Here is a 26,253-nt window from a genome sequence, read left to right as displayed (position 1 = left end):
TTCAGTAACTTACGCCTCTGTGGGATTCTTACTACCTTGTATTGGATGTATCTAAAAACTGGGCAACTGGACAAACAAGACGTTACAAGTTTCATGAGAACCTAGCCAAGGCAGTTGAGGAAGAGTGAGTACAGATAGGCTTTATTCTTGGGTCGAGGATTCAGACTTGTAGCCAGCATCTTAGGTGCAGAACTGGCCAGATAGGTAGTGGGTGGCCTCCCTTTAAGCACCTAGGACCCACGACCAACCGTAGGCTGGCACGGGATTTAAAAAAAAAAAAAAAAGGGTGTGATAAGGAAGCAGGGAGTGTACTTTCTTCCGGATAAGTAGTTCTATTGTCCCAACCTGGACTAGGTAGCTGCCAGTCCACCTGGAGACAACCCCAGAGCTGGCATCTGGGCCTTGGCCCACTGCCCCATGTCTCTGCAGCTGCAGCCGCCCGCCGCCGCCGCCTGTGACCCGGTGACCCCAGGGGCCCATCTGGGCATGGTGACCCCGGAGCCCCGGGCATCCGGACCCCCCTCACAGGCGCAGCCGCTATTAAGGCAGGAGGCTACCGGGGAGCAGGAAGGGGAGGAGACAGGCGGCCAGGGCGCCTGGGGCACCGGGACGGCGGAGCAGCGGCGGCGGGGTTGGGGGGAGGCCGAAGAGGGCCCCGGGAAGGCCGGCGGCTGCGAGGCCACGGGCTCGGGCTCCCCGGAGGGCGGTGCGGGTGACGGACAAGGGAGCTGGCGGCTGCTCCTCGGCTGGCTACTGCGCCGGCCGCCCCAGTGCTGCCCCTGCGCGGCGCCCCTTCCCCGCTCCGCCGCGCACAGTTGTCATGGAGGAACCAAGATGGCGGCTCTGGCCTACAACCTGGGCAAGCGGGAGATCAACCACTACTTCAGCGTGAGGAGCGCCAAGGTGCTGGCGCTGGTGGCCGTTCTGCTGCTAGCCGCGTGCCACCTCGCGTCCCGCCGCTACCGAGGTGAGCCGGCCCTCCCCCCTGCCCGGGCCGGCCGGGGAAGGGGGGGGGGAGGCGGCGCCGCGGGCCCCGAGCGCGGGAGGCCGCCCCCCGCCGCAGCACGCCCACGCGCCCTCGGCCTCCCGCGGCCCCCGCGGCGTCCCACGTGCCCGGGACCGACCCCGGCGGGCCGGACCCTGCGGCCCTCGGCCCCCAGCTGCCCGCCCTCGGGTCCTCCTGCTGCAGCTGGGCTCTGGAGCCGCGCCCGGCCCGCCCTGGCGCGCAGGTGGTCGGGCGAGCGGGCCCCCGAGGGGCAGTCCCGCGGCACCACCTCCAGGACGCCAGGGTCGCACACCTTGCGCCCATGGGGAGGGGCGGGGGGCGGCGGTTCTGCCTTCTGCCCTTCAGCTTCAAGGCCCAAAGGCTGGACAGCTGCTTGGGCCGCCCAGTTTGTTTTGGCCAAAGGGGCCACTCTGGCTAAGGATGCTCCCCTCGGCCCACCCCCCAGTCCCTTGGAGGAGATGCCACCAGCCTTTCATCCACTTTTCAAGACTTTGGGTTGCACACTTTTTACAAATAAAGGCACTGAGGCCAGATTTGGGGTTTTGTTCGTTTGTTGAAGAAGTTAGGAGTTGACAGGAGTAGACATGGGCAGGCGAAGCAAGTAGCATTTTGAAAGCCGGGCTTCAATTTGGCTTTAGACACTAGTGGCAAGCTGGAAAAGAGAACTGTGACCTCGGCTCAGAGGGAATTATCCTTGTGTGGTCAAGAGATATTTGCATGTCTTTTTGGTTGATTTTTTTTTTTTTCTCCCTCCTTCTTTACGAAAAATGCCACCAGGACAGACACTGACAGGAAGATCTTTTATTTTTGACCCTTGTTACCATTAAAGTTATATCTGGACAGCTGTTGGTGACTGTGAGATAAGTAGTCAGGTGGGATGCTCACGTGCACATTAGCCCTGGGCCCACTTATACAATCACTTTGGCCACGTCTCCAGTCACCAGGGTACTAGAATTTATGCTGTCCTCCCATTTCAGGCGACCTCACAAAGTAGAGGCCATCTTGGCCAAACTCAATGCTTTGTTTCTGCCTACTCTTTGAGTTTTCCAGATCTCATATATTAACGTACCATAACTGTATGCTATCTTACAAATGTATTAAATCCAATTGAAGAGATACATTCCTTATATCCTTGTGGCTATTTTCTATGGGGTTATAGCAGATGGCCTGGCAGAGCCTTTGCTTATCTACAGCTGCTATCAAGAACGCCGACATTTTCATATATAAAATACAATTAACAGGGTTGATGCGCTGACTTTTGACTTGGAGGACATGGTTTGTTTGTTTTTTGTTTTTGTTTTTAATGCTCGTTTGGTATCAGATGACTGTGTTCTAACTCAATGATATGTTTGTGATACCAAGTTTGTAACTGTACTGCTGTTGTTCTAAATGTGAGCATCTGCCCTGCCTACCTTTTTTTTTTTTCATTGTGCTCGTTGTCATTTGATGAGCTTGCAATACTAACTTTTAAATTTAGATCGTATTTTGCATCTTGTCAAGATCTGTCATCAGCAGGGAAAATAGAATGTCAGATGGCCCCATCTGAGTCAGGGTAGCAGTCTTGGATGGTAGAGCCTCCTCCAGAAGCGAGTCATCAGTCTCCAAAGGTCCTTCAGTGCCTTGAGTGTGAAGCAGTCCACCTGCCATGTGGACTTGCCCAGATTGAATATCAAGAACTTGATCCACAGTCTGTTCATGGAAAACAACATATCCTACCAGGAACATTTTAGCCATCCGTTTGCCTTGGCAGGGGTCAAACCATGTCAGGTGCAGTGTCTTTCACAGTTCAGTGTGCACTTGAGTCTTTAGAACAAGAGAAGGACTTTCTATCTTAGATGAACAGTGGGAAAGGAGTAAACTATACTATGCATGGATGTGTGGGTATGAACATGCTTCATGGAAGGTAGAGTGAATTTGAACACATATGTGCACACACAGACACACCCCTCTTGCTTAAAAAATTATTCTACGTGAGAGCATTACACATTTTAGAACGTAAAGCTTCCTGATACTATGCATTAAATTGAGCACTACTATATGCAAGTGGGCCTACGGGCTTTGCATACTTTGTTCCATCTTTACAGAGGTACAGTATGCCATCTCCCCCTCTCTTTAACATTTCTGTAATCAAGAAGAGTGTTTAAGACTTTGATTGCATGTCAAAGTTTAATTGGTAACATTTTTTTTTCCTGCTATGAAAAAATAATGATGTGTCTTAGGTTCAGTGAATTAGGGAATTATTTACATTTTAAAGAGCGTGCCAGAGAGGTTAAGTAAATTGCCTAAGAGGTACAACTAGTCAGTGGCTGAGCTATGATAGCTCCAGTTAGTGTGCCTGGCGCCATGATGCTACAGACTGCCTTTCTTAGAGCGTGGTGGAAGGCTTATGGGCGATGAAGTAAAACACTAGTGCTAGATAGTTCAGAGGCACTAATTTACCACCAGTAAAGCATTTTTCCTTTGTTTTTCTCTGATGAAGAGTTACTATTCTAGAAGTCGCATATATAGAACTTCAAAAGGGTTGCTTTTATTACCTAGTTTTCCTCTCATTCTTCCTAAGTGTTAAGCTTATAACTTAAATACACCTTTGCTTTTTCTCTTTTCTTTGTCTAGAACATCCTCTCTTCCCTTGAATAAAAATGCTTTTTTTAATGGCCTTTTTTTTTTTTTTTTTTTTTAATGCTTGACTCAAATGTTACTTTCACAGAAGTAGGGCTGAGGAATTCATTTTCTGCCAAAGCAACTTGAACATGCTTACCATGTTGTACTTGGGAGAACTGATGTTGTCCTACACACACACACACACACACACACACACACACACACACACACACACTATGAGCTTCCAAGTATCTCCTAAGCATTTTTGAATATTCATGGCCTACCACACAGTAGGGCCTCCATCCCTTCTGGGTGAGTAGATGAGCAAAAATTATTTTGCATTTGGTTTGGTTGTGACTCAAAGTGAATTCTGTGTTCTAATCTCAACTTTAGAAAGAAGAGTTGAATTATTAATATTTCATATAGTATGTTAGAATGAACACTAAAATACTTTCTTAAAAAAATCTCCATTAATGGTATTTTTCTAGAGTACAGACGCGGTTTCCAACCAGAGGCTAGGGTCTGAACCCTTAAGCAAAGTTTTAAAGTGGCAAAGCCAACTTACTTCCAATGTTCTAAGCTTTTTGAAATTGGTCTTCTTTCCACCACTAAGGACATTTTATGCCAGTGTTAAATATCCTCCTGCCTCTGCTCCCAAATGAAAAGGTTACTGCACTCAGCTTTCTAAAGAAACATTTAAGCGGTGTTCTTAGCATGGAGTAAGCTTGCTGAATCTGAGACATGTTCTTCTGTGGAACATGCTGTATGAACCCTGTATGATCTGTGTTTTCATGGTGGATGGTATACAGCGCAGTTTTAGTAGGATGACTCAGTCTAAAGGCAGTGAGTGTCCAGAGGTATTTTCATCAAAGGAAAAAGCAACGTGCAATTTATGAAGGACATTGGAAGCTTTCTTTAGTTCTTACTGTGTTTTCAGTTTCTTGGTTTGCTCGTTTATTTGGTTTGTTCTTACTTTTCTTTCTGTTGTTGAAAAAAGTCATGCATAGAAATCGAACATCTGCATCCACTGACCAGAAAGATTATTCTAGTGATAACAGAATAAGAAAGAAGTAAACGTCCATCTAGATAGCTTGAGTATTGGAGTCAGCTTTTTTGGAATTGCCTTTTGAAAGTTGTATTCCCGGTTTGATTTCTCTGGGTACTTTGTAGCCCAAGTTGGAAGTATTAAAGTTACTATCAGATTTACATTACAGAATTGGAAATAGCAACCATTACTTCTTCACTTTTTTTTTAATGTAGTATAAAGGATTTACATATAGTATACATAATAAAAAATATGGCAGGTTATCATATTTTGGCAACTAGACATACATTTAGTGGTTTTATCTAAAAGTATTATGTGCTTTAGACTATGGAGCTTTAGAGAATTTTGGAAATCATGTTAATTTATTTTTAATTAGATTCTACGAGTTCTTTTTTCTGTTATTTTTATTTCACTAAATGTGAAAAGGCAAAGTCATCACTCAGCAGTTTGCACTGACATATGAAAGAAGCTTGCTCCTTGAGAAACCATTTGTCTCTGAAATGCTCTGTTGGTGGGGCCTGGTTACTGATCTCTTCAAGTCGCCTTTGCTTCAGGATTTTCCAAAAATGGGTTCAAGACATTAGACCAGGTATTTTTCAGTAGATGGCCCGAGTAGCCAGGTGTGGGCACTAGTACAAAGAATGAAAAAAAACTTTGCATGCCAAGCATTTCTGGTGAATATACTTTAAGCTACGGGCATGATGCTTCCATCTCCACACATGGAGATATGGAGAGCTGATGAAAAAGACTTCTTGTTTAGGCTTTTACTAGAAAATAAAAGGACGGAAACACATCACAGGTTCAGTGCCTCACCGTTGCAGCTCATATTTCTTTAAAAATTAGTTGCTACTAACTCACAAGTTGGTTTTATACCTATGTCTAAAAAGGTAGAAGTGCAATAAATATCACATTTTCGTTTTCATTTTAAGCACACTCTAATTTATAATAGTATTTTTGCTATGGGACCATCATAAAAGAATACTTGCAGGAGTGCTATTTTCAGGGCAATATCTTAATTGTGTTTTTCTGCAATTCTTCCTTTACTCATTATTTTTATGCTTTAATTTTGTTTTTTAGAACTAGAATTAGATTTTTGAAGCTGTAAAGAATTGAGAACCATTTGTATTTAGAAATAGCTTATTTAAATTTTTGAATATTACAAAAAATCTTGCATAGGGTACATTTATAACTACAAAATTTAAATTATTGGTATCCTGAATTTCTTATACAGTTTTCCACCAGCAAGACAGTGCAGTATTGTGAATTTTTCCTTCCATTTTGTTTGGGACACTGAAGCAATATCATTCTGTGTTGACCCATATACCTGCCTTGCACATTTATTCTTTTTGTATGTTTTATGCCAGAGAAGGTAAATGAATAACTAGATTGAGAAAACAAGGCATGATGGTGAGGCTATTATCCAGAGGCAGATTGTCCCTCTGCCAGGCAGGCAGCCCTGGACTGGATCCAGCAACCCACGCAAACAGAAACAGCACCAACTTTGACTTCCTTGGGTTTTACCCCAATGCCTCAGTACTGTTGCTTGTCAGTCCTGCAGTATTCCTTGAACTAGAGCCCTTTGTACAAACTAGTGTTACTGTAAATCAAATTTAGTTTGCTGTTAACTGTTAATAAGGAACTAGGGATTAACTTAAACTTCTGTTTTGCTACAATCCACAGTGAAATGCCAAATATCTCCCCTTTCATCCTTTTGGTCCCATATGTTTGACCAAAGTTAAAAAAACAAAAAAACAAACAAACAAACAAAGGCCAAAGGATGAAGATTTGCCCTCTAAATTTGTGAGAGCCAGGGGAATTTCCTAGCCAGGCAGCTCTAAAACTAGGCTTAACCAGGTTTCAAGGTATGCTCATGCATACATGATTAAGAGCACATATGCAGTTGTAAAGAGGTCATTCCCAAAGTCCATCTTTTAGCCCTTAAGCTTTTATTTTTCTCACTCAGAAACAGGATTGACAAAGTGGAAGTAGAAGGAATCAACAGGATGGTGGCCCCGGCATTTAGGGGACAGAAGTCCCTTAGAGTCATCAGAGAGACTTCCTCTGGCAGCAGATGGGAGTGGTGCAGAGACCCCCAGCCAGACATTATATGGAAAGTCTAAATTGGAGGTCTTCAACTGGTACCTCCACTTGGAGGTCAGGGAACCCCACAGAAGATGGGGAGGAAAGATTGTAAGAGTCAGAGGAGATAGAGGACTCCAGGACGCATGGCCTAACGAACCAACTAAACAGAGCTCACAGAGACTGAGGTAGCCAGCATGGGGCCTGCGTGTGTCTGCACCAGGCCCTCTGCCATCTATCTGTCATGGCTGCTAGCTTGGTATTTTGTGAGGCCTCTAAAAGTGAGAATGGGTGTATATATGACCTCTCTACCTGCTCTTGAGACTCTTTTCCTCCTATTGAGCTGCCTTGTCCAGCCTTGATATGAGGGCTTTCACCTTGTCTTAGTGTGTCTTGTTTTGTCCTGTTTGGTGAGCATGTCTTGGAGACCTACTCCCTTCTGAAGAAGAAACGGAAGGGAGGGAATGGATCTGGGAAGGTGGGGGCTAGGAGGAGTGGAGTGAGGGGAAACAGTGGCTGAGATCCATTATGTGAGAAAATAATCTATTTTCAATTTAAAAATAAATCCCTTACAGGGTACAGTGGAAAGGAAAAGTGGCTCTTTTCCTCCAGCATGCTAATGTGTGATGAGGACCTTTGTGTGCATGAGAGGTGTGTGCGTTTGGAAGGAGTAAGGAAGCCTAGAAAACTTTATTCCCTGATTTCAAGGACTTTGAATAGGACCAGGATAAGGTAAATATAAAAAATAAATAAGTATGTTTACAACACCACAGGTATTTTACCCTGTTACAGGCAATGATTCCTGTGAAGACCTTCTGTCAAGTGGCAGATTTCTTGGCGAAAAAGTCTGGCAGCCTCACAGTTGTATGATGCATAAATACAAAATAAGGTAAAATGCTGTCCATTTTGTTTTCTCTCCTAGCATAAATCTTAATACGCAGTGAGAGGCAGAGGTGAAGCAGACAGGGTTCTGTTGTTGCCTGATGGCCGGTGGGATAGAGACTTCCTGGCAGAGAGCTGGCCTGGGCTGGCCTGGAGCTGCTTCCAAGGGCCAGTTGCCCCACAGCGGTAGAGGAAGGCCTTTGGCCAAACAATGTTATCTCATGGAAGAGGTAACCAGGCTCAAATGAGTAAGAGGATGACTGTTCTGTAGCCTGGATCCCTGGCCCCCTCAAGCACTCAGGATAATGAGAGAAAGGGCAGTATAGTTAGGGCGCATCCGGAACGTTTAATGCCTGGGGTCAACACCTCATTATTGAGGCAGCTGGTAATAAGGGCATGGGCTAGTAAGTGAAACAGACTTGGCCACTTAATTGTAAAGCTGTGTGATTGCTACCTAACAGTTTGCACCTCATTGTCTGGTTTCTTTTACATTTGACGTCATGTCCTTTCCATTTTAATGATGTTGACTTTATTTTAATTAATGTTTGATTTTTAATTTCAGTGAAGCAAAGAATTGCCTTGTAGATAAACACATTGCGTTTATTGGAGATTCCAGGATCCGTCAATTATTTTATTCTTTTGTAAAAATCGTTAACCCCCAGTTTAAAGAAGAAGGGAATAAGGTAAAGAGTGCTCTGCGCCCCCCACCCCCCACTGTCCCCTTGCCCTGGTGCTCTAAGTGGTATGAGGTGGTCAGCCTTTTCTCTTGATTTGGGGGAAACTGGGCTGAAGCAGGGAATGTTGCTGTAGGAAAAGATGTGGAGGTGTTATGGGGACTGAATTAGCTTAAATGTTCTGTGTTCAAAACTCAGTTCTTCTGGAAAACTTTACTGACCAGCTTAGAAAGAACGTAAGGCAAAAGTACCCTAACCCATACAGTGGGCATCTGTATGTCATGTGACCTTACTTTGTGGTAAGGAGTTAAGGAATGGAGTACCCAACAAATTTCTTTTTAGTTTTTGTTTTTAATATAAATATAATCTTTCAGTGTTTCCAGTCTTACATCCTGCTTTCCCCCACTGCTATCCCACTCCACCATATTACTGTGTAATCCACTGAAGTATCTTTTTAATGGCACCATATTATCATATAACATATAGTGGCTATATGTAATTTCATATACTTCCCCCATTTTTTTAGTTTTTATAGTTTTCTTGAACTAAAACTTTGGTGGTTTTGCTTACTTTGTTGAGTAAAAACTCCACTTCTTAAAATTCTTAGTGTAGAATGCAAATGAGTGGAAGAATATAAACAGCTGAGTGTCATTTCTCTCTGGCTCCGGTGTGTCAGTGTGTACTGTAGTTAGCAGGGTACTGGCACGTTACCTTCTGCAGCATTCCTGACCTGGCATTGAGCCCCGAACTGAGACAGCACTGTATCAAATCTCAGCTTCCTTGATGAGGACTTGCTCATTTTAAAAACAGATCTGCTGTGAAGACTAACAAGGATGGATATCTTTGTATGTGTTAACTACTTAATTTGGGGTGTGTGACCTACCTCATCACAGCCTTCTATTTATAGCCTTCTAACCCTTGTCTTCAAACCCCGCATGTCATTAGATAGGGGGTGGCCAAGGGTGGAGAGTTTCTCAGATGCAGAGTTGTAAGAGTCACTCTTGAGTTTACAGTGGGCATCTGTGTGTCATGTGACCTTACTTTGTGGTAAGGAGCTGAGGAATGGAGTGCTTTGCAGCTAAGTAGCTGTTCACATAGTGGGCCCTATAGCCACAGTCACTACTCCTTATAAGACAGTGATGTTAGTCATGTATTGTGTTTAATGTTTGTTCCATTAATATTTACACACAGAACTTTTTGATTTTCAAAGACACAGTTTTATATATAGACTTAGAATTCCTTCTGGAAATTAGTATGAGCTTGGCAATTCTTAAAAAAAAAAAAACCAGTGGTTTAGTCAACAACATATATTACTCTAATATAATTATAAATAAATATATATATACATATATGTATACACACATAGACACACACACAATATGAAATGTTCTATGTCCTAGTGGAATCCTTAAGCTTGTTGCATTTTCTAAGGATACCCAGTCATCTTGCAGATTATCAAACAATATACATTTTAACAAACACATTTAAAAAAGAAACAAGAAAAAACAGTGGGTCCCACTTTTGAAGTTAAAAACACTAGGTGCTTGTTCATTCTTGTTCATTCCAACTACTGACTGAGCATTTCCATGAGTATAGTTTATATTTTCTCTGTTCCCACACCATAAATGCAGATATTGCCTATCCTATTTTGGTTGTTGTTGAATAGAGTTAAGAGATGCAAATTTCAAGCAAAGAAGAAAACAAAATTAAGCAAAGAACACCCTGTAAGTCTAGTGTCAAGCATGTATTTTATACACATATACAACATATACATATATATTTATGTGTATTTGTAAAAATATGTTTTACAAAGATTGTGCATACATCAAAAATTTACATGTATAGAAGGTAGAAACAAATCAAGATGGTATAATTTTTAAAATAAAAATACATACAAGTAATGTAAAACTTTAAGCTAAGCACAGACTTCCAGATTTCTTTCAAAAAGAACACTTTTCTACTTAGGTAAGTATACCTAAAATGAAGAACAGGAAGGTTTGACTTAAAAAAAGAGTAGTGAGCAAATTCCTGCTAAAGAAAAGTAAGCTATATTAATACAGGACAAAATAGAGAGTAAGGCAAAAGCGTTATCAACACAGAAAGTTACTTTCTAGTGACAAAGAGGTCAAATCATTGGGAAGATGTAAATATTGCCATGTTCATCAAATTAGCCTTAAAATAAAGATTAGCAAAGATTAATATTACAAAAAGTTGACAAATTATAGTGAAGAACTTTCCCACTGATCTCAGTGATGGAGGGTCAAGCAAAGAAAGCTAGCAGACATGGCTGACTTGTGGACATTCTTGACACTACAGCCTCGTAGCTTAGTAACTTAGAGAGTCACTGTGAGAGTCTACTGGATCACACTTGGAATGTGCTTGGTTTTTTGACCACATATTAATAAGCATATCTCAATTATGTCAGAAAATTGATGTTATTTTTTTCTCTTTTATGTAACTTATGGTTGAGCTTAACTTGATAGAAGTTCTAGAAGCCTACAGAAAATTTCTTTATTTTTCCAAGTTTTTTATTATGTTTCTTTTTTAACATATACATTTATATTATTGCACATGGATAAAATAAACTACATACAACAGGAAGAACCACGTGACAATCACGAATTATATAAATGTTACATTCATAGTGATTTGGCTATTTGTATTTGGCAAACTTGAAGTAAACATCTTTCCTATCTTTTTGGGTCTAAAATTCTGAATGAAAATCAGTATCTATCATATCTCATTTCTATTTTTTCAAAACATCTATCTTGATCTAAAAACATCTTGGCCCCTAACCATTTAAGTTTAATTGTAAGACTAAACTATCTGGTCTTCAACACCATCAGGGACTTAAGAAGGAATAAAATTTAGTTACCCTAGTGAACCAGAAGTACGAGTTAGCAGCTTCCAAAATGAAAAAATGACTGAGACAGTTTACTGCCTGAACAGTCACTCAAAACTCTCTGTAACACTGGAGCATCATCTTCAGCCTTCTGGCCCCAATATCTCTGACAGACATATTTGTGAGGCAGGAATACTGTAAATTTCTTAATAATAAACTGTTAGACCCATCTTCATTAAAAGTCAGGAGAAAATCAGTGGTGTTCATAATTGCGGTTTCTCATTATTTCATTAGAAAGAGGAGGTAAAGAAATATAAAAATGTAGGCTTTGGCCGGAAGGGAACTCAGCAGGCAGCCCACGTGATTTAATTGTGTGCTTGGAAAAGGAGGGTAGCTGATGATAAGGTAGACATATAAACATTGCTTGCACAACTGAAATAAAGGTATTAAAATGCAGTTACAGTCCATGCAGCAGAACTATGAAACGAAAGCTGTAAAAGTTATACCATACTGAGCTATTTTTTAGAAAGGCAATCAGTAAATGTAGCATATTTGTATGCGCAAGAAATGAGTAAAACTTTACTGAAAGTGTAGAATGGTATAGCTCAGTAGTAGGTGTGTTTTTCATAAAATGGCTCAGCATTGTAAAGAAGCCATTTATGCCCAGATTGAGCTATAGGATCAATATAAGTCCAGTAAAATCCTAACAGAATTTGTTGTGGAACTGCTGGGTTGATTTTACATTTTCTTGGGAAGGGCAAGACACTACCAGTTACGCCAGCCAGCAACTCTTCAGAATAAGAATCTGTTCTTTAAAGACTTAACTGTTAGAATAACAACAGTACTCTAATGGAGTAGAGCTAAACAAAGCAACCAAATTATTACAGTAGAGATCCCTGAAAGACGCAGGCATATAACGAGACTATAAGTAGTGCGCACACTGCTGAAGGGCCCTGGATAAAGGAATGCCTGTTCAATTAAAGTTGCTGAGGCACTTGGTAATGCGCATGGGCAAAAGTAAGATTAGATCCCTACCTTATAGTATCTAGGTGATTTTAGAATGGGCACCATTTTCAGACTTTTTTTTTTTTTAATTGAAAGGAGAATATCTTTCTTACTTTCATGTAGGGAGAAGTTCTGTACATAAGAAATAAATGTTCACTGCGAAAATAGCAAGATGATGAATTTATACTTAGAAACCTTTATTTACTAATATTTCTCTGTCATCCCCTTCCTACGACAGCATGAGAACATTCCTTTTGAAGATAAGATTGCATCAGTTAAAGTGGTAAGTTCATTGTGCTAGTAAGGCCAGTGCTGAAGCTGTGTTCAAGTGTAGTTATGTGGAGATCAGCTAACAGTATGCATTTGTTCCACAGTAAATAGATTTCAGTGTATTCTTTAGAGTATATGTGGACAGCAAAGTAGTTGAATTTCTTTATGTAATAAAATAGAAATTTTTCAGCTCTCAAATTTTTATCCAGGAAACAATAATCTTGTAGAGTAAGTTGAAACCAGTGAGTTTAGGGTTATTGCCCACTAAAGAATATATGTAGGGGGTGTGGGGCAGAACGGGGAAGAGCAGAGGGAGGAGAAACTAATCAGGATGGATTATGTAAGAAAAATTCTTTTCAATAAAACGGGCTGGGGCATCCTAGGCCTTTGTGTCTCCAAGAGAGTTGAGAGTCAAACCACCCAACTTCAGAGAGACGGTCATAGACTCAGCTTTGTCAGGGATCAGTAAAGTTGTAGGACACAGTGTATACCGAAAAGTGGAACCCCTTTTGGAAAATATATTTTACCACACTGAGCTTTAAAAATAAAGTGTATCTGTTTCCAAATATAAGTATCAGGAAATTCTGGAAGCCAGGCTAGTGGCTCATGCTTATGCCCCATGCTTACAGAAGATGAACTCAAAGATAGCCTGGGCTGAAGAGGAAGACCATGCCTCTAAAAGACAGAAATGCTTAAAAGAAGGCAGCACTTTAACTTCATTATGCTTTTCCTCATATTTTAGTATTAATAATAAATTATTAATGTCAAATACCTTAAAAATTCCTGGGCATTCAGGAAAAAAATGTTCTTAGTCTAAAGAAGGTAGGGCACATTCTAGTGCCACACAAATATAAGTGGGGTAGGGTAACTGCAAAGAAAAGCAGACAGGAGGTGTATACATATTTGGGAATTTAAAGCAGTTTTCCTTTTGAACAAATATCACTTTCCTCAAGGATAAGGAGGATGAACCAAGCTCAGGAAGAATCCAGAAACATTTTAGGCAAAAGAATAGATTGTGTAAAAATTCTGCACAAGGAGCACACAGGAGCTTTCCAGGGGTTTTTTGGTAACCCACAAGGTTCCTGGAGAGCAAGGATGAAGTTAGCAGAAGGAAGAGCAGAGGGGCAGGTGAAGGCCACAATCTCTGTCTTCACAGCAAGCTTAAGGGATGCTATTCTCAGGACAGCTCTGGGCTTTGAGTGGGATTGTTCTGCTCAGATGTGGGGAGTAGAGAAGGGGGGAGTGGACACATGAACTGTCCTGAGAGTCTGCTCACATCCAGACAACAAGAGGATATCTGAGATAGCCTAGTATTTTACTTTTAAGCACTCTGTAGGAAACTGTTATTTATTTTGGATAATGGAAATAAATGTTTTTATTTTTTACTTTGTCTTTATTTCTAACATTTCTCGCAGGATTTTTTTTGGCACCCAGAAGTTAATGGTTCTATGAAACAGTGTATCAAGGCATGGACTGAGGTCTGTATCTGGAAACAGGCTTTTGTGTGTGTAACCAAATTTAACAAGCCAATGAGAAGCCATTGTTTTTCCTAAGGTGTATGGGATTGATTCTTGTACTTGGCAGAGATAAGCAAATGTTATTAAATATCTCAGCCCAGTATCGCCATGTAGCTAATGCTCAGAGTCTCTCTTCATGTATAAGGTCCTCTGTTACTGTTGTCACTCCAGTAATTCAAACTCAGGTGGCACAAGTCCAAAAGAAGGTTCAAGAAGGTGAGGCCAGAGCCTGGGTGTGTAAATCATTGCCTAGCATGTTTAGGCCCTGAGTTCAATTAGGGAGAGAGAGAGAGAGAGAGAGAGAGAGAGAGAGAGAGAGAGAGAGAGAGAGAGAGAGAGAGAGAGAGAGAGAGAAAGAGAGAGATTTCAGTTGAGATTGATTGATTGATTGATTGGTTGGTTGATTGGTTGATTGATTTGGTGTATGTAGTGAGCTCCTATCTTAAAGATGAATAAATACAAATAATCTTCCAGCAAAACACCTAGTTTCTTGATACTTTTCTGAGGTTTCCTTATTCATAACCAGGAAATGTTCCTGGCTTAGCTTTATTTCCTGGTTTAGTCTATTTCCATAGACTTTGTTTCCTGGTGTCATTTGCATTCATGACTTGGGATAGGACTGGTGTTCTCTAGCATGTACTCTGTGGAGATAAATTAGAACAACAAGTGCGTCTTTGATGCTTGAGAATCCCTAGGCTCTGTTCGTCTGTCTGCCTTACAGTCTCTACACTAAGCCTTTCACCAGGCTTTGGATGAAGTCTGTATTTTTCCCCAGAGGCCTTTACTTTGGCACAGATTTAAAAAACTGTTTCGTACTGCTGACATTGTTTTGCATAATGACATTTTTGCACCCATTGTTTTCATAATAAAGGTTTAAAACCGATAAGCATCTTTAGGGTCACGTTGGAACCTAGGAACCGTGTATAATTCATTTGTTTGAGATTTGTGTTTAAATGGATGGACCTCGGCTGAGAATGGAGGCAGCCTACTCAGAGAACCAGCAGCAGACCTAGTGTGTCTGCAGCTCAGAACAGAGTACTTCTTGGTTTTTAGTTCTTTTCCGTTGGGGAGATTCGATAGTTCACAGGGGAGTAGATGCTAGAATGGCGGTCTAAACCACATCACCTTTATCTGCCCAGCCTTTAAAAATACACTACTTGTAGGCACTTTTGAGTGGATTTCGTAAAAATGGCATGGGATTGGGTGTATTTTGTGTTTTGAGGGTAGTAGACACTACTGAAACTAGTAAATACAGGAATGCTGAGGCATAGCGGAGAAGAAATAGAGCGAGCTGAACTGTGAAGAAACTACCTGTTTGCATTAGCTTCGTTTAGGTGAGTGAAAATGAGCCCGAAGCTACTTAGGTTAATTTGGGAAGTTTTGGCATGGATTAAGGTGTTGCTAGAAAGCATTTGCCCAGAAACATTGAATAAGTAGAGACTTTGGAGATTAGCGAGGAAAGCTTTTGGGGAATTGAATTCCCTAGATGTGGCAGCAGACTGGGAAGAAAAGCAAGAGGGCAGGGAGGGAGCTGCTGCAGTGTTTGAAGGAGTCTTGCGGATGGACAGGCTTGGTGTGACTTTAATTCGATGAGATGAATGGAGCTGCAGGACCCGGCAGCTCAGACTCCATTAGTAGGCACTAGTACAGTTTAAATGGATGGGTGACGTCCAAACTGAAAGCCTGGTAAAGTGAGGTGTAGATAAGAGAAAGAGAAGCTGGTGTGCAGAGGGCTGATTGTAAGTATAAGGCTGAAAAGTGAGGCAGGGCTGGAAGAAAGACTGTGGAGAATAAAGACAGCTTGGTACTTTTAGGTTGAAGGAGGAAAGGTGGCACAGGACCAGGCTGATATCAGGAGCTATGGAGAAGATAACTCATGGATCAAAGCTGCAGAAGGGAAAGAGGAAAGGCTAGGACTGGGAACTGGGAAGGCAGGCTAAGTGAATGTGGAGGCTTGCATGTGGGAGGGCAGAGCGCTTGTGCTGTCTCAGTCCCCGTTTCTGTACGGAGGGTCAGACTGGATGCTGAGAAGGGCAAGTGGATGTGAGGGAGGAATGTAAGACTTGGGATCAGCTCTGAAGAACGAGAACAGAAGCTATCTAGGCATGAGGAGAAAGAAAATGATTTTTAAGAAGTCTCATGCTATAAAATGAAGTTTTGACTGTCTGAAGAAAAATGGATTATGCTCACCATGTGTTACCTGTATTATGGGAAATAACAGTTGACAAGTAAGTTTGATATGAGTTGTTTTTTTTTTTTTTTTTTTAATTAAATGTAGTCCTTGTTTTCATTTCTTTTCACAGTGTTGTAGCATCAGGTCTTCTTGGTGGTAGAATGTACACTGAACTCAGAACTTAGAATATTGGCATCTTAACTGTTCTCCCAGGCTGAGAAGTGCTCTACTGTGTTTCTGAATGGGTCCTTACTGAAAAAATTCAGTATCACCTTTGCCTATCTCACAAGGCAGAACAATCAATTTTAAAAAGAGAAATTTTAAGCATGGGCGTGATGGTGCATGCCTGTAATCCCAGTACTCAGAGAGGCAGAGGCAGGCTGATTTCTGTTAGTTCAAGGCTAACCTGGTCAGCAAAGTAAGTCCAGGATAGCCAAGACCACACAGAGAAACCCTGTCAGAGAGAGACAGAGACAGAAACAGACAGAGACAGATTTTAACAGAAGACACTGAAAACTCAGTGCTATGCAAATGTTATAAATTCTGTTGTACTGATATATGATGTAACTGTGTTACAAACAGTGCGTTTTGCAGCTGGTGAATGTTTCCAAAGGCCTTACATTTCTTCCCCACATATGGTCTTTAATAATTATCAGTATATTTTGTTAAATATGTGTTAGATTTAGCCTTCTTGACAGATAATGTTCCCTTAGGGCACTGACCCTGTAGTTTGTTTAACTCTTACACTGTGTATCCTGTAGGCTCCCGTGAATACCTCTTAATTGACTGACGTAATCCATGAGCTTTACTCTAAGTAGTTTACTCAGAATTCACAAAAAAGTAGGTCATGTTCGATTTCAGTAGTTGTGTGTATATGGTGTGTATGTGCACGTGCGCGTGTGTGTGTGTGTTCATAAAAACACTAAAAAATGAACTGCATAAGTATCTTGCCATACAGTGTAACCATGTAACTATGTAAACTTTTAACTACCTTATTTAAAAAGAATCCAGTAAGGAATTCTATAAACTTAAAGTACATTTGTAAGGAACAAGACATATAGGAAAAAGCATGTGTGCTGTTAGTTGTATTCAGTCTGTAAACTGGATGTAGCGTGGCTCTAAGGCTTTTCTTCCTCCAGGACTTGGTTGCAAAACCCCATGTGATCGTAGCAGGAGCAGCCACGGTAAGTTCTTGTCTGCATTCTGACAGACTCATCTTTGTTTCACTCGTAAGCACATGATAAGAAAAAGTTATATTAAACAGATTCTTGATTGTATTTGTATTTTAATTTCCATTTCAATTATAATTAACCAAACTGATGAATTTTAATAAAAGGGCCTGAATGAACTGAGGAAATTTCATGTTAAATCTCAGTATTATTTTATATCTAGAATTATATTCTTGAGTGTTATACATTCAAAGCCTTTTTTATAATGCCCTTTTATAATTGTGATCATGTATTTCATTAAATAATTTGACTAAATTTACTCTAGTATTAACTAAGATGAGAATTGTGTTACAATTACCCTGTTAGAATAGGTGTATTATACACTTTACTTTCTGTGCTATGTGCTGAATTAATGCTGATCTTTCACTGCTTCTTAGTGGTCCATCAAGATTCACAATGGTAGCGAGGAAGCACTATCTCAGTATAAAATGAACATCTCTTCCATAGCACCATTCTTAGAGAAATTGGCCAAGACTAGTGATGTTTATTGGGTCTTACAAGGTAAGGAGTGAGTAATGAAAAAATGTCATTTTATATATATTTAAAGATACAGTTTTTATTATACCCTGTTTCAAGAGACAAAATTATGACTTTATGAGAATAAATTTTGAAATAATGTTTGTAAGATTAGAATAAACTAGAAGAACTTGCTTTCTTTTTTTCTTAATTTAAGGAACAAACTAATAAGTATAGCAAGCATAAAATAAATAAAAAATAACCTCCAAGCAGCAGAGTGGCTGCTAATGAAGTAGAGAGAGAAACCCTAAGGACAAATGAGGCTCACCTCCTAAGGCTTTACTTTCTGCAGAGTATATTCACTTGCTTAGGAAATGCAGTGACAATATTAACCACGCTTTGTATAATATTGAAATCATTAGAAATAAATATACTTGAAAATAATATGCTGTGTTTCAATTGACACCATCTAGTTTATACTGAGTATGAAAGCCACATTAAGTCAGCTCATTATAGCAATTTATTGAATGCCCATTATTTAAAGCTCCACATAATATGAAATGCCTTAGACATTTTAGCAATTCAATATGTTTGTCAAAAACTCTTAGGATTATTTCAAATTGGAAGGAATAAGAAAGCGTAGGCAGACTCTGTTGCACCATTTCTGTTTGATTCACAGACTCAAGATTAACCTTTTCCTTGTGAAAATGAGAAAGAATTAAGACATAACAGTTGATGCAAATGGACAGAGTAATACTGCCAGATTGTCTGACTGAGCTTCTCAGACCTGCACAGAGACCTCAGGAAAGCAGATTGGTCATTGCTCCTTACTGGAAATTCTTCCATAGTCCAGTTGTAATTTCCTATAATCAGCATCCTGATTTTCAAATTCTTGGGGCATGCAGTGTCATGAAAATGTTTCCCTTAAACAGTGTACATGGGAAAATGATAAAAGTTCTTTACATTTGAGGGGGAAAATTGACTCAAAAGTTGAATGTTAGATAGGAAATCATTGCCAGCTTCAGCCAGCTTTACATGGAAGTAATTTGTTACGTGCCTGATATCATGGTTAGTTTAAGAGCAAAGTATGACGTGTGGATTGACTAAAGTGTGTGTTTGTGCTCTTACCACTACGGAGCTTTGAACTTTGTTATTTTAAATGTATTTCAATGTGCAGACCCAGTTTACGAAGATCTCTTAAGTGAAAATAGGAAAATGATCACTAACGAGAAAATAGATGCCTACAATGAAGCTGCAGTCAGTATTCTGAACAGTAGCACCAGAAACTCTAAGTCTAATGTCAAGATGTTCAGTGTTTCCAAACTAATTGCTCAAGAAACCATCATGGAGTCTTTGGATGGCTTACACCTTCCCGAATCAAGCAGAGAAACTGTAAGCGGTTTTTATATGTCAGTGGGAGGAGACTAAGTTCAACTGTTAATTGCTACGAGTCAGAGAGCAGGACTGCGGTCTATTTGTCCCATCGCAGTCCTACTTGCTCATCCTGTGTAGACTAACTAAGACGTTTCTTAAACTCTAAAACGCAGAGAAGCAGCAGTGTGCTAGGGAAAATGAAACTTCATGTAGAGTGCCAGGCACCATTAAGAAGCCCCTAAGTTCTTAGCACGCCCAGAGGACCACTTTATGCTCTCCATCCCATAAGCAAGACTCAACTGCAGGGAAGAGCATGAAAATCATTTGTTCTTACACTGCACTATTCAAGGCACAGTGACTGGTGGAAGATAAACCTTATGTTAAGTGTGAAAGAGAACTTCATAAGTAAACACTGTACACTCTGGAACAAAATATTTAGAGGGCTTTTTAAAAATATGTCTTTAATTGAAATAGAATTATATCAGTTTTCTTCTGGCCTTTGTTCCCTCTAGCTCCTCCCATGGCCCCCACTTTAAAGTTAATAGCCTCTTTTATTTTATCAATATTCATACACACACACACACACATACACACACACGCACACATAAATGTGTGCATCTATGTGCACAAATATATAGATACAATCTGCTAAGCTTGGTTTGAGTGTGTGTGTGTGGCCATGGTGTCAGGGCTGGGAGAGCCTAATCCTCCTCCTCCCAGCAGCAGTCATTAACTGCCCGTAGGTCTTTGTCTAGGAATGGGGCCCACACCGTTTCCCGCCTTCCATGTATTACTGTGTCTGTTGACACTGCCATTGTTGCAGCCTTGTTTATGCATCATTTCTAGAAGAGACTGTTTCACAGCTCACTTCCTGGTAGTCCATCTCTCACAGTCTCTCTACTCCTTCTTCCAGAACATTCTCTGGGCCATAGATGTAGGGCTGTGATATAGATTTGTTGTCCACTGGGGCTAGACTTCCACAATGTGCTTCCGCCCTGTGTCTACCTGTGGATCTCTGTGATGGCTGTCATTTGCTGTAAAGAGAAGCTTCTTTGATAAAGCGCATAGCTACACTTATCTGTGGGGGTAAGGACAAGGGTTAGAATGTGGTGCGGAGTTATGCTGCTCTAGCAAATGGGAGGTAGTAGGTTTTTTGAGGTCCTTGACTTGCTGGCCTTGGGAAGTTGTTCAGGTTTCAGTACCAGTCATGATTTCCCTTGTGTTAAAAGGTGTTAGGTTCTGGGACGGGGCTGTCTCTGACTTCATTGTCCACCTTTGGATCCCTTTGCCCTAACTGGCCTGCCTTGTCTAGCCTCAGTAGAAGAAGATGAACCTAGTCTTACTCAAACTTGGTATGCCAAGGCTGTTTGGTATCCGTGGGAGGACTCCACTTTTTCAGGGGAGAAGGGGAGGAGGGGTGAATAGTGAGGAGGGGAGGAACTGGGAGGAGAGAAGCGAAGGGAACTTGTGATCAGGATCTAAAGTAAATAAATAAAATTTTTTAAAATGTAAAAAGAGGGCTTAGGTTCAGTTAGACAGTTGTTGGTTACCACCAACATATGAGTGGCACTTACTACATCTTTACAGATGTTTGATCATGGTTCATAGGTGCTGTGTATGTAGGCAAGATTGTTTGATTCCTTCCCTCCCTTGGCAGCTTGCACAGTATTTGCTGGTACTCTGGAAGACAGACTGCAAGAAGGAGGCTCTCAGGTCAGATCCAGCTAGACTCTTCTGAGTCCTGTGTCCTAAGTGCACAGTGTCTTCAATAATGGGGTCCCACCCTTAGAGGGTTATTTAACTTTCTAAAAAAGCAGTGGATCTCGCGTGTGTGTGTGTGTGTGTGTGTGTGTGTGTGTGTGTGTGTGTGTGTGTTGGCGTTAGATGTTTATTTTATTGTAGCAAAATTCAGCAAGGAAGGAATTCTTTAAATGTAAATGTGTTCGTAAAGAAGAACTTAAATTTTAAGGAAAAAAAAAAATAACTCATGTTACTTGCTTTCGTCCATGGACCAAATGGATGTAGTGTGGCTACAAAGTCTTTTCTTCCTTTAGGATTAGCTTGCAAAGCTACTTCTCATCACTTTTCCTCATGGTCAGAGGGCTCGTGTAGAACATTCTGGTTCTCTTCCTCTCCTGCAAGACAATATCTCTGTTTATATAACCCCGTTTCTCTATATACATAGCGGGCTTTGAAGATCCTGGGAGAGAGTCAAGGACCTTGTGAGAAAATCTGTAGGCTGGAGTTTTGTGAGAATGCAACCCAGAGAACTTCCTGAATCTAAGGGCTGAAACGATAAGATCTTCTAAACATTTGAGTGCTTTGAAAGCTTCCTCTCAAATGATGCCATCAGCATCTCACAGACACCCAAACTGTAGTTTTCATATCTAGAGTTTGACCAAACCTTCAAGTAGACAGAATCTTGACAGCTTGCCGGAAATATGTTTATTATGTTCAAACTATGTTGAGCATTTCACATTTTATGTAGCAACATATATCTTTAAATGGTACTCATAAATTATAAGCTCAGAATTAAATGAAAAGCATATTGTCAATACTGTTAAATTATTAATTTTTTTCAGTGGTATTTATATTGCAATCCTTTGTCATGTAGGGCTGGGACTCCATCTTAACTATTATGGTTCTGGAAGTCTCCAAATTAAAAGTCTTTGGTGTTTCACATATGCCAGTGTGGTTTTTTGGTGTTTGTTTGTTTGTTTATTTTAGCTGATCTATTAGGAACCATGAGTTTTTTGCTATTTTTGTTGTTGTTGTTTTCTAAAAGGATGGAACCATATCAGTGCATTCTCAGTAGGAAGGAGCTTTTGTTTCTAGTGTGTTGTGGATCGCATTTTAAAATAAACTTATTGTGGCCATAGCCTGAGAATTTTGAGACACCCAAACTAGCATTTACGGAGTACAGGGATACCCTCATTTGCATGTGTGTTTGTGAAGTGGGTGCAAACTGTGCAAGAGTGCTGGCTTCCGTATCAGCAGTCTCAACAGTGTTCACAGGAGAAAGCAGAATCGAGTGCGTCCCTGGCAAGATGCTCACTAAATGACCGGCTCTGTTCACAGAGTGCGATGATCCTCATGAACGTGTGCTGTAATAAGATTCTGAAGCCTGTGGACGGTTCCTGCTGCCAGCCCCGGCCTCCTCTGACTCTCATCCAGAAGCTAGCGGCTTGTTTTTTCACTTTGTCCATTTTTGGGTATTTAATTTTCTATGTAATCCATCGTAACGCTCACCGGAAGAATAAACCATGTCCTGATTTGGAAAGTGGCGAGGAGAAAAAGAATATTATCAATACTCCTGTGTCTTCATTGGAAATCCTTTTACAGTCTTTCTGCAAGCTTGGCCTGATTATGGCCTATTTCTATATGTGCGACCGTGCAAACCTGTTTATGAAGGAAAACAAATTCTACACGCATTCATCATTCTTTATTCCAATTATCTACATATTGGTTTTGGGAGTGTTTTACAATGAAAATACGAAGGAGGTAAGATCATTTTCATTAGCTCAGGTTAGTATCCTGTCTCGCTAGAAGATGCCCGTTCAAGAACTGCTGTCACTTACAAACATGTTCACACATGAGGTGTCTGTAGTTATCCTCTGCTTAATAGACTCTTAACCACATCTTTTTTTATAGCAGCTAACATATTCAAAATGTTAAAAAAGATACAAGAAAGGCTTGTGGAAAGATGTCATGACTTACGTTATTTTGCCTGCTTGAGGCTACAGAAGGTAGAATAATTACTTCAATACTAGATGCTATTTATTGTCGATTATAATTTAAAAATATAATTATATTAAGAAATACTCCTATCTGAGAGAAATAGCTTATGTATTTACCAGATGTGTACACACAGATTAGAACCTACGTGATGATGTGGCTTCCACTCATGAGACCCGGCTTCCTAACTTAGAAGTGTGCCTGTCGTTCAGAAGAATTCTTGACAGAACTTCTCCACAACACTATTTTATTTGAGTTATCAAATTCTTCTACAAAATAATAATAATAACAATAATAATAATAATAATAATAATAATAATAATAATAATAATCTGCTTCATGAGTATGGTTGATCAGTTCTTCATAACCTATAAGAGAAGAGTATGCTAAGGAAAATAAATTCTAATAAAAGAACATTTCCTATCAATGAAGTGTAGGAGAACTGTAAGACCATTTTTAAACTCTGAAAATCTAAAATTTTACAAAGAAAACTGTAGGATGCCATTTTTAGATCTACAAATACAGCTGTCGTGCTCTTGGTGCCATTTTAAACAAAACCAGAAGGATCGCCTGAGCTCCTCAAGATCTCCTTATAGCTGTCTTTCAAATTTGTGTTACATTTAACACAGTTGTATCATTGTATCTTTTAGCGAGAAACGGTTTGTCCCAACCATGATTCTTTGACAGAAGCATTAGCTTTAAATATGTAAGAAAAATGTTACATTCCTAATATGTTTTGTCCAAATCATTACTTCCCAATGGATTTTGAAGCACATTTTGGTTCCTTTATGCAGACTAAAGTATTAAACCGAGAACAAACAGATGAATGGAAAGGCTGGATGCAGCTGGTTATCTTGATTTATCACATCTCTGGCGCAAGTACAGTAAGTACTTTGAGTCTCAGTTGAGAGCGTATAGGAAGCAGTGCTGCTTAAGAATCCCTTCTCATTTCCTACCCAACTGTTTGCTCATCCTTCTCATGCTCCCCGCAAGGCTTTGAGGAGTCTATCGTGGTAAAAGCAGAATCAGTTTTCTTTGAAAGACAGGAGGTAATAATGGACTGCATTTATTTGCCCTTAGTACTATTGAAATAGCCGATGTCTTGCATTGCCTTGTGGAACAGCTAATGGTAAGCTATTTATAAATAGCAAAGGATTTACAGCAGGCTAGTTACTACAAAAAGAGATCAAATTTAGGTCCTATTACTCACTGTGTTTTTAAAAGTTTGATCAACGAGTTTGACATTTTAAAAAATTAAAATTTACTTTTAGTGAAGTCTTGTTGTGTGTGTGCATTTGGATGCACGCACGTGAGTGCAGTGCTGGTACCTGTGGAAGCCACAGGCATCGCATCCTCCAGGAGCTAGAGCTACGGACAGTTGGGAGCTGCTTGCTCTGTGGGCTGGAAACCAAACCCAGGTCCTCTGCAAGAGCAGCAAGTGCTCTCGATCACTGAGCCATCTGTCCAGGCCTTACTAGTTTTATATTTGAAAAACGTTAAAACTTAGAACTCTTTGGCCTCACTCTTTTCTCCCTCCCAGGAACTTTGTAGTCTGGGCTGCCTCGGATATGGGAGGGTTAAGAAACACTATAGTCCTTCTGTGTTTTAACATTCCAACTGTAATGCAGTGAAAATAAGCCTTTGTGGGTGAGCCTGACAACTGCTTGTCATAAAGGCCTTCATTGTGAAGAGTCAGACTCGCATGAAAATGTTTTAAAACTTAAAGTTAGAAACTCATTCATAATTTGTGAAGTACCAAGCTCTTTTATTGCTTCTTTGCTTACCCAAAACTCATCTAGAAATACTTAGTATTTGACTTGATGATAAATTCAGGTGAGAGGAGAGTGCTCTGAGAGAAATATTTTGAACATTCCATAGTAGCAATTAGGATTGTAAATAATATTACCACTAACTTTTTTCTAAAAACAAATTAAAACCATAGTTTTCCTCATTTTGCGTTTTTGAAAGCTGTTGAACTTCTGACTTTTTGGATGTTTTGTTTGAAGACAGGGAGCAAAGGAGTGAGATGTACTCCTTTCTGGGAATCTATGGCTGTGCTCCTTGCTGCAGCGGTGAGGTTCCTGTGGCCCCTGCAGCTAGTAAAGCTGAGACAGTGAAAGAAATCCAGCCGGGGAGATGGCTTAGGACTCCTGGCGTAAATCTGCAAATTCTTTAGGAAATAAAAAGAGGTGACTATTGGAGCCTAGAGACACCTCTAGCATATGAGTAAGGATTTAGTTCAAAGGAGGAGGAGTGCTTTGTTTTAAGAACATGCCATTTAGAGACATAATTAATTGCTGGCATATTAAATGGTGATATTTCTATCTAAGAAATTAGGTAGGAAAAAATTAATGGCAGATTAAGTTCCTCAACTCAGTGATTCCAGAAAGGAATTACATCGTAAAGAGATGAAGACAATTTGGCATTCTAGTATAATCATTAAACAACCCAACATTCAATATGTCTTCTTAGTCTGCCTCCCAATACATCCTCATTTGCAATAAAGAACAACAGCTCTGTTCTGGAAGGACAGACTTTTCATTAGCACATCGTTTGTAATGATTAATCATGTGTCCCTGTTCTGTTATACGTGTTTGGTTGTTAAAAATTACCTGTGTCCTCTCTGGGAAAGCATTGTTCATGTAGCTTACAAGATATTTGGGGTTTCTACACATGAGTCGTCGAAGAGGTAACTTTATTTACATCTTTAATTGTCCAATTGCAATACCTTAAGTAAAATATGTTCCATAGTTTTCATGCTACAAGGCATGGTATGATAAAATCCCGGAGAAGTATTAAATAGTCTCAGCAGGTGGTAATTGTTGGCATAAACATTCTTTTACAATAAGGTTTATATCAAATATGCAGGAAATGCTGAGAGATGCAAGCTTACATCTGCAGGAGACAGCGATTTTGTGTTTCATTATGCTTTTTCCTTCCTTTTTTAGACTTTCATGAAAGATTGTTAAGGGCTAGAAAGTCGGCCTAGCTCTTTAATGAAGTTGATCTCTCAAAATAACTTCAACTCTAAACTTTTGTTATAATCTTGATACATGAAAGATGAAAGGGAATTAGGTATCAAAAGATACTAAAGTGTTGTGACCATCAATGCAGTGTGTGATTGGTTCGCAGGGTCAGGGATCAAATTCACTGATGTCGTCTAGGCCAGGAACCTACCACTAAGCTACTCCTTCTGCTCCTGCGTCTTTGACAGTGTCTCGCTGGATAGCCTGTGTGGGTCTTGAGCTCTTTATAGCATAAGCTGGCCCTAAATTCTTTATCCTCCTGCCTCTACCCCTGGAATTACAGACATAAACCACAATGTCCATCAGACAAAAATGTTCCGAGAAACTTAAAAATGAATA

At 40.3% G+C, this 26,253-nt stretch overlaps 1 protein-coding gene across 1 annotated transcript in view; it reads left to right on the top strand.

Annotated features, from left to right (window-relative positions):
* The first annotated feature begins 310 nt into the window (after positions 1-310).
* Positions 311-26,253, top strand: part of Casd1 (CAS1 domain containing 1) — a 41,711-nt gene continuing 15,768 nt past the window's right edge. Inside the window, exons 1-10 of the mRNA XM_051151980.1 lie at positions 311-967; positions 7,524-7,620; positions 8,176-8,296; positions 12,373-12,417; positions 13,820-13,882; positions 17,234-17,278; positions 17,701-17,824; positions 18,957-19,171; positions 22,232-22,654; positions 23,683-23,772. Of these exons, the coding sequence (XP_051007937.1) occupies positions 418-967; positions 7,524-7,620; positions 8,176-8,296; positions 12,373-12,417; positions 13,820-13,882; positions 17,234-17,278; positions 17,701-17,824; positions 18,957-19,171; positions 22,232-22,654; positions 23,683-23,772 (1,773 nt within the window). The 5' untranslated portion in view covers positions 311-417. The remainder of the gene's footprint in view (positions 968-7,523; positions 7,621-8,175; positions 8,297-12,372; positions 12,418-13,819; positions 13,883-17,233; positions 17,279-17,700; positions 17,825-18,956; positions 19,172-22,231; positions 22,655-23,682; positions 23,773-26,253) is intronic.

Source organism: Acomys russatus, chromosome 10 (assembly GCF_903995435.1).
Source record: "Acomys russatus chromosome 10, mAcoRus1.1, whole genome shotgun sequence".
NCBI lineage: Eukaryota > Metazoa > Chordata > Mammalia > Rodentia > Muridae > Acomys > Acomys russatus.
This window is presented reverse-complemented; position numbering and strand designations above follow the sequence as displayed.